Raw genomic sequence first — 16,231 nt, 5'->3', positions numbered from 1 at the left:
GTTACCCAAAAAATGTAACTCGTTACCGTTACAGTTACCAAAAAAAGAAAGTAACGCAGTTACCAGTAAAGTTACCAAAAAAGTAACTTGTAACTGTAACTTCGTTACAAGTAACGAGTTACTTCCATTCCCTGTATAAATGTTATTCCACAGGAAATTTGTAAGAACATTACCTGCAAGGCAAACATTTGGTGAAGGAATTTGGGCCATTAAATCAGCTAATGGCTGCGCGAGAATTTTTAAATTCTTTACATGCATTGTTACGGCTTTATGAAGCGCTTGATTACTCTCAGAGGCCTTGTTGTGTGCTTCCTCATATTTCTTAGCTTCTCTAGTTAAATCTGTTGCCACTATCGATGGTGGCCTTTTGCCTACTGCATCTTGATATTGCTTTTCCCTAAAAAAAATAACATTTATTTTTTAACTATAATTAAACAGTCATTAGTTGCATTTAGCAGGAAAAGCAGTTTTACAATTGTAAGATTTTTTTTAATATGATTGTTTTATACATTTATATAGATCTAGTGAAACAAAAAGCAAGACTAATCATATTAAAGAATTTTGCAACACAGATGCAAAACTGCTTTTTTTGCTAAACGCAGCCAATAACGTCAGAGGCTTAAAACTTTTAACGAGAGCAAAAGATGATTAATTCATACTTTTGTTCCTCTTCCAATAAAAATTTTGATATTTCATTTAATACTTTTTCTACATCTTGGCTTGTTTCAGATAATTTCCCCATAATATCTACTAAATCTTGAATAATATGTTGTTTTGCATTAAGCGCAGCACATCGTTCGAGTAATTCTTCTGGGAGAGGTAAGCATTCCCATTCCGAAGCTTGTGTATCAGGATCCCAGAAATTCATATGTTCTAGCTTTAATGAAGTAAGATAAGTATTAAGATATTGATCTTTTTCATCAACCTTTGCTCCAATAAAACGCAATATTTTGGCTTTTTCTTCCGAATACAGAGAATTAGCTTCATGTACTTTCATAGGAACAAATCTGTATGTAAAAGAAAAAAAAAAAATATTAAATTCATAAAGGAATATATAATATTTTACAAAAGAAAAATATAATAGAAAAAAAATAATTTTGTCATTTTTATATTGTATTTTAATAAAGAATTAAACTATTGTAAATGTGATAAAAAGAAATTAATATAAAATATAATTACCTTGCAAATATATCTTGACCTGATACTTCTGGATCATTTATGTTAAATGATATTCCTTTAACTAAAGACGCGCCTTTCACTGTAGGAAGGCTTTCTTTTTCAGGCACTTCTTCGTGGTAAATAAAATCATTCTCATTTTTAGCGGCTTTTCTTTTACCTTCGATTACATCATTAGTAAATGTGAGTGATTCTTCCACTGCGGCTTTTTCCTCTTTATGATTTGTAGAATCAAAAATCATATGTGCCTCATTAAGAGATGCTAAGGCAGCATTATAAAAAGCTACTCGTTCTCCCATTTTTCTTTGTTCTTCCGCAGCAAGGCCTTGATAAAGATATGTAACAGCCATATGATAAGCCTTTTTAAATTTAGCATAGCGTTTCCAAATCTGAACAAATTTAGAGATTAATTATAATACTTAACTTCATTTTAAAAAACAGTATTTCAATTCTTAAAAACATATAGTAATTTAAGTATAAATTATAATTTATCTCACCTTATAAAATTTACTACCCACACCATCAGATATAGTTCCAATTTCACCACCACTTTGCTTCAAAGTGGTCAGGGCCATAGTAAAGTAATCTACTATTTGCTTTGCAACTTTTGCTGCATAATATATAAATCTTATACAATAACAGACAAAGCTAAACACAGTTACTATAACAATCGATTTATAAAACTGACAGATGATGAGACATACCTACAATTGTTGGCTTGCGATTATCCAACATGCTCTTTTCCAATATACACTCTTGAGCTTGTGCCAAGGAAAGTTGATGCATAAATGTCATTAATTCTAATGAAAGATCAAACGGTTGAGGAAAACTATTTTTCAGATGTTCAAACGCCCATGCTGCACATTGGAAATGAGTACATGCCATTTTCATTCCATCTGCACTATTTCGTTCAATCTGTCCACCTAATTGAGTATGCATTGCTCCAATATTGTATAAAATCGACATAATCTCAAAACGAATGCTGCTCAATGAACACACCAAGTTTGTGTAAGCATCTTTCCTAAAAAAATATCATGTGATTTAACAGAAATCCATGGTTATCTATGGTTATCAATTCATGTGTAGAAATTAACTAAAAAACAAAATCTCTTCTAAAAAATTAAACTAAACATAAACGTCTTTATAAAAGGAAATATCGTGCAATTTAACGGAAAAAATTCATGGTTACCAATTGATATACAATTAGATAAATGTTAGATAATTAATATTTTTTAAGTATAATAGAAGATATAGGATTTTATACCATGTAAATGTAACTGCAGCAGGACCGTCTTTGTACATAGGAAATCTGCTTTGAAGAAAATGCAACTGGCAATAGTATTTCTTTAACAGCGTACATCCAGCCATGTCAATTGGTGCTCTAACTGCCATCGAGCGTAAATTTTCCAACTGCTGTATTTCACTGTTGTACGATTCAGGCTCCTCATTATAAAAATCTTGTATGTACTAAAAGAAAAAAGGAAAATAATATGCAAGGAAAGCAAAGTCACAAAAACGTTCAAGAGATGATTGTAATGACAAGTTGTTCTTCTATCATCATCTATCACTTCGACATTCCACGCAACACAACGGATTTGTAACACAGTGAAACGTATAACGAAAACTGACTAATTAGATAAAAGGAAAGAAGAGACAAAACTCGCGAGAATCGTACCTGTTTGAGCTTCGGGCCAAAAGTAGTCGGCTCTGGACTGACTTTTAGTAGAAACCATACCATCGGCAATCTCGGCACTGCCTCCATGTCGACTTGCTTTCCTCAGGCCTCACTTTGTTAAACTTGTCAGACGTCGACAGTCGGTCATCTGTCAAACTTGTCGGAGGTCGAGGATCTAATCAAGAACGTACACTCTCCGTCACGTACTACGTACAAATAACGAATTACCGTCTCTTTCTAGAGCATACGCAATCAAGACACTTGACGACGATAGTTCTTGTTCATGGAAGTGGGGTCGCTCGACAGGTTCGAGAACTTTATTCCAGGAGCGGGAATTCCAAAAATGTAATAGACAGCTGTGTGTGTAACAGCAGTAACATACCTTGTTATATACCGAGCAAACAAATTTACATTCTCACATTCCAGCGAAAGTTGACACATGAAGAATAAACGTATTTAACATCAGGAAATTTATTTTGAAGATTTTACAAAATTTTGTAAAGAAAGATTACATAAACGAAACGCGAGAACTGATAAAATTATAGTTTATTTTACGTAATATATAATCGGTAGAAGAACTCAATTTATATTTTGTTAAATATATGAAATGTGTGACACGAAAAGTTCGAAAAAGAAAAGGAATGAAATAATGTTTTATGTGTATTCCTTTTGTGTGTGGACTTTTTGTACTATTCATTTTTTTCTTCGACATTGGATTAAATATTTATTTCATTAAGTAACGTAGCTACAAAAATTTTATGAATTTTATTGCAGATTATCGACAAATGTCAAATTTTGTTTCTCTTCTTGTACGCCATCTATTGGAAAATTTTCAAACTTTTACGCGGATGATTCATTGAAAAAGGGTAGATGGCGTGAAAGTAACCATTTTAAAATATTAATCAATGTATGACGTAAGATCATGTATGATGCAAATTATTTTATGTTTCTCCTCCTCCCTCACTCTCTATACTTTATATGTTATAGATAAAAGAAATGCATTATAATTTATTTATTATGTGCATTTAAGGTTTCCTAAAATGTTTCTTTATATTTATTAGATACAATTAAGATGTTTTAATACATAATGACGTAATTTTATCAGGGATAAATTGAAAGGACAAGAATAATGAAGAAAGTTCGTACAAATATTTGTTGCGATTTTCTGTTTCATATTTCAACAGTTCTCGTTATATACTAGTATAATCGATTTCACGCAGCTAGTTTGTTGTACTCCATACTTCATCATGTGTCATCTTACTGCAAATTATTTGTAAATATTATTATAAAAGCGAGCATTATTAGAGTTCAGCGGTAATACTCTATATAGGGGAAAAAATGTACATTATATATAGCTAACGGCATTCTAATTAAAACCAATATTTTTAATTTAATAATAAATTATGAAATGAAATGGTTTGTTTCATTAATAGTGCTATTAAATTAACAAAATGATTTTAATTAGAGGATAATACATCATTTTTTCCGTGTACATGCAAGTTTTTTCTTCATATAGTTCTTTCAAACTGATCATTACGAGCATGCTATTATTAAACTTGATTATACATCATTCATCTATTTTTGTTACAATAAGATGCTGATGTTTAAACTGAGCGTGAAGTTCTCAATGAAAATAACAATTAAATTAAATTCGTCATCGTTCCATGCCGCACCCAACGAACTCGCCTATTACCTCGAGGAACCCAATCACCGATTCCAGAAAAAAAGAGAATTGCCGAAGAGAACAAACGCCGCGATTACTTAATCACGCGTATTACTATGACGCATTTTATCTTGGAGTCATTTCCGCGGGATGCCGCAGTATCCTTTCGGATCGCGAGTGTTGATGCCGGCGCGGCGACCTGCCTCGCCCGTTCGTGTTAAAAGTAAAACGTTCGACGTTAGAAGGGAACGATGGCACGGCGGACAACGATCATCGTCTATCTTGTTCTCGTGACGGCCCACCTCTTCGTGGCCGCGGTCTCGCAGTATCGCGATCGAGAGAGTCTCTGCGAGTCCCGGCAGACCTGCGCGAGCTGCCTGCAAACGCCGCGATGCGTCTGGTGCTCCATGACGGTAATGAATATTTATAAGCGTCGTTAACGAGCAGTCTACTCCGCTAGAGATGACACACGGCGGGAGAAAGAGAGAGGATCTGCGGGAGAAGGCGTCGGAAGAAGCGCGCACCTGCATCGCGACTACACCCTTATTATGACTGGCCCGTTCGCCGCAACGACGTTTCGCGTTTCGCCGCCGCGTGATTCATACGCCGAGTGAACTCATGCAATTGCACTGCACGGATGTTTTGCATGACTCGCGCGTGCTTAATACGAAAACGTTCCTTTCGTCGCTTCTATCAGTTCTCCGATATCCAATCGTATAGGATCCGGAAGAGAAAATAATCGCTCGCGCCTAAGTTAAATGGAATATACACAGACTCGATGTATTTTTCTTTTCGTGAGAAAAAACTTGGAGGGAACCTGCTTTTGGGAGCTTTACATTTTCATAAAATACTACTGCTTATTAAGTTAGAAGAAAAAAATTTGATCTTTCATTATTTAATTTAAATATTATGATTCGGATGTTATAAATTTTATTATAAAATAAATATTAGGTATAAAAGTAATAATTAAATAGATATTAAATCTAATAAAAATAGATTAAAATTTGTTCTTTTCACACATATGACTGAATTGATATAAAATATCTTGATGTAAAATAAAATAGATTTTAAAAATAATATAATATAAGATATAATTAAAATATATAAATACATAATAATTAAAGTTGTAAATATATCAATTATTGAATTTGTAATAGTTTTGTAATTGTATTAATGTAATGTAAAAGTAATATATTTGCCACTTGCCTAAAAAAGAATTATTTTTAAAACGTAAAAAATATTTCAGAAAAGTACGCAAATTAATTATAAGCCGAAGATAATTTTAGTAATTTTATTTTGTGTACTTAAAAATAATTTTTATTTAGAAAAATCGAAATATGTTCCGAGATTCTGTATTTATTTTCTTGTGAACGACTTTCTAATTACATATATCGGAAATCTATTTTCCGTAATGTATAATCACTCGAGTAATCACTCGATAAATGTCATAGATAGAAGTACAGTTTTTTCATGCGTCATGCGAATAAAATCCAGATAGCAAACTGACATTATTTGTCATTTTGACAGTTTATATATTACATCATATCCTCTCTTTTTATTATTCTATGTCTAAAAAATATACAATTAATACATGTGCGCTTAGACATTATATTAAAATGACGATTTATCAACATTAGCTAATTTACTGGGATACTTGAATAAGAATCAATGATAAACGTTGATAAAGTTTGAACTTTTTTTTATTAAATATCTCGCATTGTTCGATTAAGTGCATAGAATTTTTTTTTAATTTAAAAGTGTTATTAATTTTAATAACTTTTTGTTATAAGTTGTAATATATACTAATTTCGATAAATTATTTTTTGTTCACGGTTTTATAAGGCATCTACACGAAATGTAAGTACTCCTTTATTGCGTTGTGTATCCAAACAAACATATTTGAAAGAAGGCAATTTTTGGTGTCAACCATCAGCTGTGATCGATCACGAGAATACGATGGATATTCTGGAAAATCAACAGTTATCCTCAATTAAGGGTAAAGATCCCGTCCAAGTTCAACCTCAGAAGATACGTTTACATCTCAGGTCAGGTGAGAGAGAGATTTTACCACACAAGATTAAACATTTTAATTTTCTATATTTCGAAATAACATACATATATGTTAACATATAAATGTTAAACAAAAATGAGCGTTAATTCATAATTTACATTATTGAGACAAAGTTCTTTTAGAAATACAATAAAGCAATTATTGTTATTAAAAAATATATGTACAAAATTGTGTAAGATATTCAGATTATCCTAAAATTACCTTTTTTGCATAGATAAATTCTATAGAACAATTTCAAAAAACAAAATATTCTTATACAAAAACGTATATAGTTTTTTAATGGAAAATGTTTAAAGTTGATCAATTAGTTTACGGAAAATTGGCACAGGTATGGCAAATACCATAATAATGAATATACTCTTGTTTTTTAAATATCGATATAATTGGAGTTAAAATTGGAGATGGAGCGAAGTTGGGACTACAACTAGAATTGAATCTGAATTTAAAGTTGCAGCAAAAATTTTTAGGGTTTCAGCTATAACTCCAGTTTTATCTCCAACTCCAGCTTCAATTTTATCTCCAGCTTCAGATTCAATTATGTCAATATTTGAATATTTAAAAAGACACTATGATTGGTCAACACAAACTCTTCCCTAATTATACAAATTAGGGGTAATTACAAATTATAAATACTATATTTTTTCATACATGTAATATATTTCTGATATAATTATCTAATATTACGCATAAATTAAATAACTTATAATTCAAAAATTAAGAAATTAAATATATATTATAGGAGAAGAGTATCGCGTAACTATGAAATACAGTCAGGCGGAAGATTATCCTGTGGACTTATATTACCTTATGGATCTATCGGCCTCCATGGAGCCATATAGAGATAAATTATCGAAACTCGGTTTGCAGTTAGCCGAAGCCATGCAAAAGCTCACATCAAATTTCCGTATTGGCTTTGGCAGCTTTGTAGATAAGGTTGTTTTACCGATGACTAGCACGCAACCCGATAAGTAAATATATTCGTAAATATATTGTTATATTATCCATTACAATAGACATATTTCTATTTATTAAATAGATCGAATATAATCTAATTAAATAATCGTTGAAATTGTTATGTCGTAATTGTTCAATCGAATTCTGTTGGTAAGAAATATATAATTTTTAATTGAATTTTTACATTAGATTGGAATCTCCCTGTATTTTGAAAACTGGAAAACCGTGTGCACCACCTTACGATTATAAAAATCAAATGCCTCTTACGGAGAATATAGCTCTATTTGAGGTAATTATAGTTGCATATTCGGCATGTGCTAAGACAAATAAAAGAAGATTCTATTAATTCGTTTAGGACAATAAAATTAACAAACAAGTTCCGATTTCTATCAAAAGATAGGATACAATCTATGCATCTAATTATATTTCTGCTGAATTTTATTTTGGTGCCTTATTCTTGACAATTTTATAATAGTTATTTTTAAATAATTTGTCGAATACAAGTAATCTTAACAAATAGGATCAGGTACAAGCGGCGCCAGTATCGGGTAATCTAGACGGTCCCGAAGGCGGGCTCGACGCGATGATGCAGGTCATAGTATGCACCAAGGAAATCGGCTGGCGTCAAAAAGCACGTCATCTTATTGTGTTCTCGACCGACGCAATCTTTCATATCGCTGGGGACGGTAAAGTACGTAAATCAAGTAAAAGGTCATGCAATTCTGAGATAGCCGAGTAACCTGAGTTGTATAAATTTCGTGATAAAAAAGCTTAACGATTTCTTAGCTTGCAGGAATAATAGAACCCAACGATTGCAAATGTCACTTGGATGAAAATGGATTTTATACTTATTCTCTTCTACAAGATTATCCGTCAATTTCTCAGGTAAGAACAATAGAGTATTCATTTACTTTCTTTCTTAGAGGATTATTATTCATTTATATAAATTATTATGAATTTAATCGTTTAAGGAAATCTTTAATAAAATCCTTTATTTGTTTAGCTCAATAGAAAAGCGCGCGAGCATAATATGAATATTATCTTCGCTGTTCCTGATCACAAAAATGCAACTTATCAACGATTAAGTCGTAGTATTAGCGGATCCTCAACCGGAACTCTAGAAAATGACTCGCAGAATGTCGTCGGCTTAGTGAGCAGTGAATATGAAGTGATTATATTTATTATAAATAATAATACATATGATATTAATATATTCAATTATCAAATTTATATAAATTATTTTCCTACATTTTACATTTTAGTTTTGTCATAATCGTAATAAGTTAATAGAAAATTAATGAATAATTTTAGCTATTTCAAAATATTATTTATTTTATCTATTATCTATATATAGTGAGTAAAAGGTTGATATAATAATTTATAATGTTGATAATTTTGCAGAAACTAGTGGACTCGGTGACGATAATCGATACAGCGCCGAAAATGATCGATGTTAAATATTTCTCCCGATGTTTGAACAAAACGGGAGAGTTGTTGGAACGTCAGGAATGCGAAGGACTTCGCGTAGGCAACATAATTGAGTTTGAGATTGTGCTTAAAGTGCGAAACAATTATAAATACTTTTATTAATTAATAATATAATTTATTATGGCTCATTATGATATAATTGATATCAAGGTTGTGGAATGTCCTAAAGATCCAAAGGATTGGTATCAAACTATGGAGATTAAACCTAGAGGCTTGAACGAGAGTTTGACTATCGAGTTCGAAATTATATGCGATTGTCCTTGCGAGAAACCTGGACATCCGGTAAATACGTTAAAGCATAAAACCTAGCTTATGCCCAATTCTCATTTCCAGATAAGTTACAGATAACTTTTCCATTAGGATAAGGAAATATTTCCGTTGGATTCTGGCAGATATCTTCTAGATAAAGATTATCTAGAGATAAAGAAATTGATCATTAGAATAGTATAATAATTGAAATCTAGACAAGTCAGAAATCTAGACAAGTCTGAGGAGGGCTCAATCCGAGAGTCGAAACTTGTAACTTATTTATATTTATTAATTATCATAGTTATTTGTTTGAAGGCGAATTAGCGTTAAGTAATGTTCATTAAATTAATTATCGAAAGTAGTTACTAATTATATGTTTTATACTACTATGACTCCTTTTATCTCCTTATGTGGAGCATAGGACGTCTATAGGCCTCTTCCTCTTTTATCCGAGGCCTATATTCATTTCTCGAATCAGATTGTTTTTCGGATTTGTGGGTGATTGATTGATCCACAGAATCCTACCTCAGTCAGATATTAGAGACAAATATCTACTGAAATGTATACTGATGTATAGGACCTACAGTTTAACGCCGAATCCGAACGGCGCTGATGATCATAGATCTTTTGATCACTAGGTGGAGCCATTTTTTGGCTCATTAAACGCGAAAAATTGCGTTTGGGCGCACGTGGGATTAAACTCGGGTCTACTACAGATCGCGAGTCAATCGCACCGAGCGATGAGCCACTCGACGCCACATTATATGTTTTATAGTTGAAGGAAAATTTTTTGACTCTTATATATCGCCCTTGTCTTCTTATTGTTTATTTTTATATGACGAGTCCTTATTTCTTTTCTATTGATCTGTTCTCTATCTTTTAATTATCTATCTTTATAATAATCTTTATAATAATCTATCTTTAGCTCAAATTCTTAGATCGAGGAGAATTGGATTACATGACAAATTGGAGTAATATAAACTTTGAGAGATACATAATTTTTGTCTATAGAGACGTTTAAAATTTGTGCATTAAACGTATAACAAAGATAAACAATGCTCTATATATTGGATGAGAAAATTCTGAACGCACACTATTATTCCAGAGTGCAGAGAAAACGTGCAGAAAAAAATATCTTGTTCAAAATATAAAATTACAGTTAACAACAGTTGTCTTTTGATTCGATTCATCTTTGTACACTCCATCCATCGTGTATAATGTTTAAAACTATACCAAAAACTATTTAAAAAATTATGTATATTTTCATATGAGCAATCAGATTTGCATAATATTTGTTGCTTAACAATACTTTTCATTTGAATTTTAAACTACCATTTATGATACAGGGATATCAACCGAACGCAATAGAATGCAAGGGTAAAGGCACATCCGTGTGTGGTGTATGTTCATGCAATTCCGGTTTTTATGGGAAGCAATGCGAATGCGAGGGAAGTGATATCGGTGCTGACCAATCAAACTCGATGACCGACTGCAAACCCGACAATCTAACCACTGAAATTTGCAGTGGCCATGGTACGTGCAAATGTGGTGTTTGCGACTGTGATAAACGATCAAATCCGCAAGAATTGTTTTACGGAAAATATTGCGAATGCGACAATTTCTCTTGCAAACGCAGTGGCGGTCAGGTATGTTCCAAAATTAAAAACAATTTATTACAATTAACGATAGGTTTATCGCAAAATGTGTAAAATATTCTAAGTAAATGCAGTCGATAATGAAATCCTAATACTCTTCGCGCAAAAAGTATTTTAATACTTTCTTGATAAAAAAATATTTAACACAGATATTGTATACAGAATTCTCTTGTATAGTCTAATAGTTTCATTATTATGCGTTACAGTTAAAAGTTATATACTTGTAACTATACTATTAAAAAATAGTTCAATATATTCAATATATGTATTTTCAACTAAAATATATCGTATAAGTATTTAGCGCTGATATAAAAGATAAAGATTACACGCTCGAAACAGGGTAGCCAAGGATAGGAAATCTCTATTATCGCGCGTAACTACCGTGTTCTCGCTTGATAGTTGCTTTTAACAAATTCGCTCGGAAGTTATACGGCAATCTTGCCTTGCAGCGATCGCGGCAGCGGCGTTTATAAGGGCGGTTGGACAAATTACACGCCTTTGTACATACCCCATTACGTTCACCGCTCGTCTCTTCTTTGTCTGTTTAAGGTCTGTGGCGGACGGGGCAAGTGCGAATGCGGTACCTGCAATTGCTTGCCGGGATGGGGTGGCGAGACGTGCGACTGCAAGGAGACTAACAGCACATGCATCCCGCCGTCGGGCGAAAACGTCGAGATTTGCAGCGGACGTGGCAACTGCATCTGCGGCAGCTGTCATTGCCACGAGCGGGACAATATTCGATATTCCGGACAATACTGTGAAGAGTGTCCTGTGAGTGTCTGCGTGTAATGAAATATCCAAGACGAATGAAATGTCATGACATCAAAATGACTCCAAAATGATTATTAAGTCACTTTTCAATCAATCATAATTCATTTCACATTATTATTGGACGTTACATTTAACGTGATTTGTTGTTTTGTTTGGATACCGTCGAAAAAAATTGATGAACGATTGTTTACCAATAGGCAAAGTATGAAAAAATATAAAAGGTGTTCAAAATGAACAGATGTTTTTAAAATCTTGAGACGAAAATTCTAATACCAAAACGTTAAGGAATTTTTTAATTATAATTAAAAATTATAGTGAATCATATTGCTTAAATTTGTTTCGTGCGTTTAGATGGCATTTTGTATTTACTGTGGAATAAAATGCTAATCACACCTAAACGCGCGACTTTAGACGATATGATTGGCTAATTTCAAATGCTTATAGCCTTGACATTTTGATATTAAAATTTTTGTTTCAAAATGACTTTAGGAATCTGTCATTAGCAGATAGTGAAGTAGATTTGGGACACCTTGTATTAATCAATTACTCATATACAGACGATTTCTGTGAATTTTTAGTAGTAAAATATCTTATACTCTTATAAAACAGTTATTTATTTATAACACATAGACGTGTCCAGGACAACGTTGTGAGGAACTGAAGGATTGCGTGGAGTGCGTAGCGTACAACACAGGACCGCTCGCGAAAAACGGGAAATGCGATTTGTGCATGCACGAAATAGACATCGTTAGTAGCACTTCCTTTAAGATAACATTTAAGGCTAATCTACAAAATATACTCTTTGCTTCCTTGCTTTTTGCTTTTAACTATTTTTACTTCTTATTCTGTTTTTCTTTTTTTTTTTTTGTCGCCTAAGATAAAAGTTAACAAACTTTAGAAAAGACAAGAAAGATAAAACGTGTAACAAGATTGTCGATAAAATACAGTTGTAGTTGCAAAGAGGAAAAAAGACAAAAGGAACAAGAAGTAAAGAACACATTGTAGATTAGTTTGTGCTTTGCAAGCTGCGCGAGGGTGATTAATAATTTGCGATGCGATGCAAATAAACGCTTAATTACTTCACAGGTCGATACTGTCGAGGAAGATCCTACGAAAGATGAGGAAGCCGATGCCCGCATATGTCGAACACCCGGTGACGCAGGCTGCACGTTTGTCTTTAAATACCAATACCACAGAGCCGGTACTGGAGGAGATATCAAAATCTTTAAGATTCAAGCTGAGCAAGAGAGAGCTTGTCCAACACCAATTAACGTTTTTGGTAATCATTTTTGTTATATCGTTACATAAATTATATATCTCGTGGCACCTATCACGAAATATAGAACTTACACATGTCATTATATAATATATTTCTCTTTAATTATTTTTTTTATTATATTCTCTTTAATTATATTTGAACAGGACTAATAAGTGACATTAAACGGTTGCTTAATTAATTAATTAATGAGATTAATCACACACATCTGCACATATTTTTCAAAAGTCGATGCCAGTATGTAGCGTTTTTATGTTATTACTTTACGTTTTAAAATTCTGTTTACTTATTGCGTCTCTCTCTCTGTCTTTTTGTAATTCTAATTATTATTTATTCAATGATCTTTGGAAACTAATGTAATATCTTTGGTTGTACTTTTACGTATGCAAGACAATACCAAATGAACTAGAATTTACTTTCTCCCGTAGGTGTTGCGCTAGGCGTTGTTATAAGCACCGTCATCATCGGTTTCCTGATTCTCCTCATTTGGAAGATCCTCACGATTATTCATGACAAGAGGGAATATGCAAAGTTCGAGAAGGAGCGCGCTCTCGCCAAATGGGACAGAGTGAGTCGCTATTCCTCGTTATTCCCGATCGCGTGACTACAAGATTGCCGGAACGTCAATATGTTGAAATGTTTCAGGGCGAGAATCCTCTATACAAACAAGCCACGTCAACTTTCAGCAATCCAACATTCCAGGAATACGCTACAAATTAATAATTTATAATTTTAAATTCTAGTGACATTACAAACTTTGTATAATAAAAATGTTAAATTATATTTTTTGCGAATTGAATAATGCATTGAAAATTGACAAATGTTATTTTTCTCATTAAGTTTTTATAGATCAGTTCTTATATATGAGAACTGTTACAGATTATTTTAGAAATAATTTAATTTATTATCCTAAATTTTAACATAAAAAATGTATAGGTATGTAAAAAATATAGTTGTACAAATTGCCTATGTCTAATGAACAGTCGTAAATTAATATAAATCATGATATTTTATATAATAAATTTTACATAATAAATAAGATATTCTTAGATCTTATTATTATGCGTGGCTAGAAATATTTTTTTTAGGTGTAGCAGGAGATTTCAACGCCGGCCTTCCAGTATACGTACCGTATCCGATGACTAGCGCCGCGCTAAGCGAACGAATTGAACGAGCCTCTGCGGGCGCCATGTTGTTTAATTGCCGCATAATGAGAAGACCAATCGGCAGCGAGAATCTCACCGTGCAAAAACGAGCAAAACTTTCTACAGCTCTTTCTCGCTTCCTTCGCCTCCTTGCATCGTTCTCTCACTTTTATCGAGCTCGTAATAACACGTCTCCGTTCAAATACTTCCTGCTTCCCCCTATTTATTGCGAAATCTATATATAATCGCATAGATTTTCTGACAAATCTTTTTATCGTTTCGTTCTATCATTGTAAAACCGTTTTCAATCGTGGCAAATGGCGAATTTATCGATAGCTATTATTTAAGTTTCCAAAAAACTCTTGAATAAATTTTCATCGTCTCCGTTCAAATACTTCCTGCTTCCCCCTATTTATTGCGAAATCTATATATAATCGCATAGGTTTTTGACAAATCTTTTTATCGTTTCGTTTTATCATTGTAAAACCGTTTTCACTTCGTGGCAAATGGCGAATTTATCGATAGCTATTATTTAAGTTTTCAAAAAACTCTTAAATGAATTTTCAGAATTTAGAGTTATTTATTATAATATTCACTTTAACACATAAAACTAATAGCTATATATTACAGGAGAATTAATTTCTTCTATCTTATGCGGTTTATTACTGTAAATGATCAAAAAATATTTCTGTCTCCAAATTTTTCGTTATTTTAATATAATGTTAATAACTTTTGTCCAAAGCTATAAGTCGATTACATAGAACATGTATTCTGTGATTATTTTATCTTAATAATTCTTGATTACATCTGCGAGAGATTATTGATGCATCGTAAATAGAGTGAGCGATTGATCATTCGAGTGGTTGCCAGTGTGCAATCACTCGTAAATCAATCCTAAATTTGATCCGGACCTTCTCGAGTCGATATAGATCCTGCCTCAGCTCGATTGTTTCGAATATCCTCTGGCCTCATACTTTATTGCCCGCTACATGCTCACGAAGAGGGCAGACCTCTGCTTGTAAGAAGCTCGTAAATTCGTCACCATACTTGTGGCTCCCGCCACAAAACCCCGGGGCGAATCACGCTATATTTCCCACAGAAAATTTAAGGCACTACCCACATCTAAGCTATCCTCGATTCGATTAATTGACGATCAAGTAAGTCAAAATTTATAGTAAACAATATAGTAAAATTTAGATAACGAGAGAGAGAGAGAGAGAGAGAAAGAGATACATAGAGATTAAAAGTCTATTGATGACAAAAAAATTGGAAAGATAATTGTTAGATTGATAAAGAAACAATTGTAATAACAATCGTTTAAATAGTATTATGTAGGTATCTATGTAAGTTCAAAAGTAAATATTAAATAGTCTAAAAGAAAACAATATTAAAATAATAATATATAATACTAAAGAGGATGATAAAAACAAAAACAATGTGATTCTACCGGAGAGTTAATACTTATTGTTACAAAATAAAAGAATTTGTTGTATTAATAATTTCTCTTTCATCTATTTAGCAATTATATACTAGATAATAGTAACATATAAACAAAATAATTAAAATAAAAAAGAATTTTAATTTTTTCTTTAAAAACATTTTAACATAAATCCAGTAATGTGTGTTCAACAAATTAATAAGTATATATAATCCTTATATTATTGAGAAAATTGTGTCTAGATTCAGGTAAAAGTGAACTATTATGAATATCATTGATAAAAGCATCTAATATAATATCACTCGTAATGAATAAATGAGCGAAGATTAAAATTTGTTGAACGTCTTTGTTTTACCTGTGAGAACTTGTTAGTTGGCTCCATCATCAGTCATGGTGCCTTTAACGCCTCGTAAAACCGAGATACGCACCGCTCAGAATAGCCGGCGCCACGCCTATTATCTGCATGGTGATGCTATAGGATCATTTGGGTGACTTACGTTCGCAAATGGGGCGCGCTGATGAATTAGCGCACGATTACGAGACACAACGCATTTTTTCAAAACGACCATCGACTCCTGCTCAGCCCCTTTCTAATTGGTTTCCACTCCAACGACATATGGCCTACATGTATATTTCCTTTTTCAGTAAACGCAATTGATCATATGTCTTT

The 16,231-nt window shown here is 32.6% G+C and overlaps 2 protein-coding genes across 2 annotated transcripts in view; one reads left to right on the top strand and one right to left on the bottom strand.

Moving 5' to 3' along the window:
- mop (tyrosine-protein phosphatase non-receptor type protein myopic) overlaps window positions 1–3,036 on the bottom strand; it is an 8,415-nt gene extending 5,379 nt beyond the window's left edge. The window contains exons 1-7 of the mRNA XM_018541383.1: window positions 2,852–3,036; window positions 2,441–2,643; window positions 1,881–2,197; window positions 1,674–1,786; window positions 1,180–1,565; window positions 660–1,007; window positions 174–397 (exon numbers count right to left, since the gene is read on the bottom strand). Of these exons, the coding sequence (XP_018396885.1) occupies window positions 174–397; window positions 660–1,007; window positions 1,180–1,565; window positions 1,674–1,786; window positions 1,881–2,197; window positions 2,441–2,643; window positions 2,852–2,938 (1,678 nt within the window). The 5' untranslated portion in view covers window positions 2,939–3,036. The remainder of the gene's footprint in view (window positions 1–173; window positions 398–659; window positions 1,008–1,179; window positions 1,566–1,673; window positions 1,787–1,880; window positions 2,198–2,440; window positions 2,644–2,851) is intronic.
- Window positions 3,037–4,765: 1,729 nt separating this feature from the next.
- LOC108775011 (integrin beta-PS) lies at window positions 4,766–13,698 on the top strand. Its single transcript, XM_018541279.1, has 15 exons — window positions 4,766–4,927; window positions 6,357–6,564; window positions 7,325–7,553; window positions 7,729–7,828; window positions 8,060–8,230; window positions 8,326–8,424; window positions 8,543–8,707; window positions 8,941–9,099; window positions 9,178–9,309; window positions 10,623–10,922; window positions 11,481–11,702; window positions 12,333–12,449; window positions 12,789–12,981; window positions 13,407–13,546; window positions 13,624–13,698. Exons 1-15 carry the CDS (start codon window positions 4,766–4,768, stop codon window positions 13,696–13,698), a joined length of 2,472 nt encoding a protein of 823 aa, XP_018396781.1.
- The last annotated feature ends 2,533 nt before the right edge of the window (window positions 13,699–16,231 follow it).

Source organism: Cyphomyrmex costatus, unplaced genomic scaffold (assembly GCF_001594065.2).
Source record: "Cyphomyrmex costatus isolate MS0001 unplaced genomic scaffold, Ccosl1.0 scaffold281, whole genome shotgun sequence".
Taxonomy (NCBI): Eukaryota; Metazoa; Arthropoda; class Insecta; order Hymenoptera; family Formicidae; genus Cyphomyrmex; species Cyphomyrmex costatus.
The sequence above is the reverse complement of the archived record's forward strand: the minus strand, read 5'-3'. Positions and strand labels throughout refer to the sequence as shown.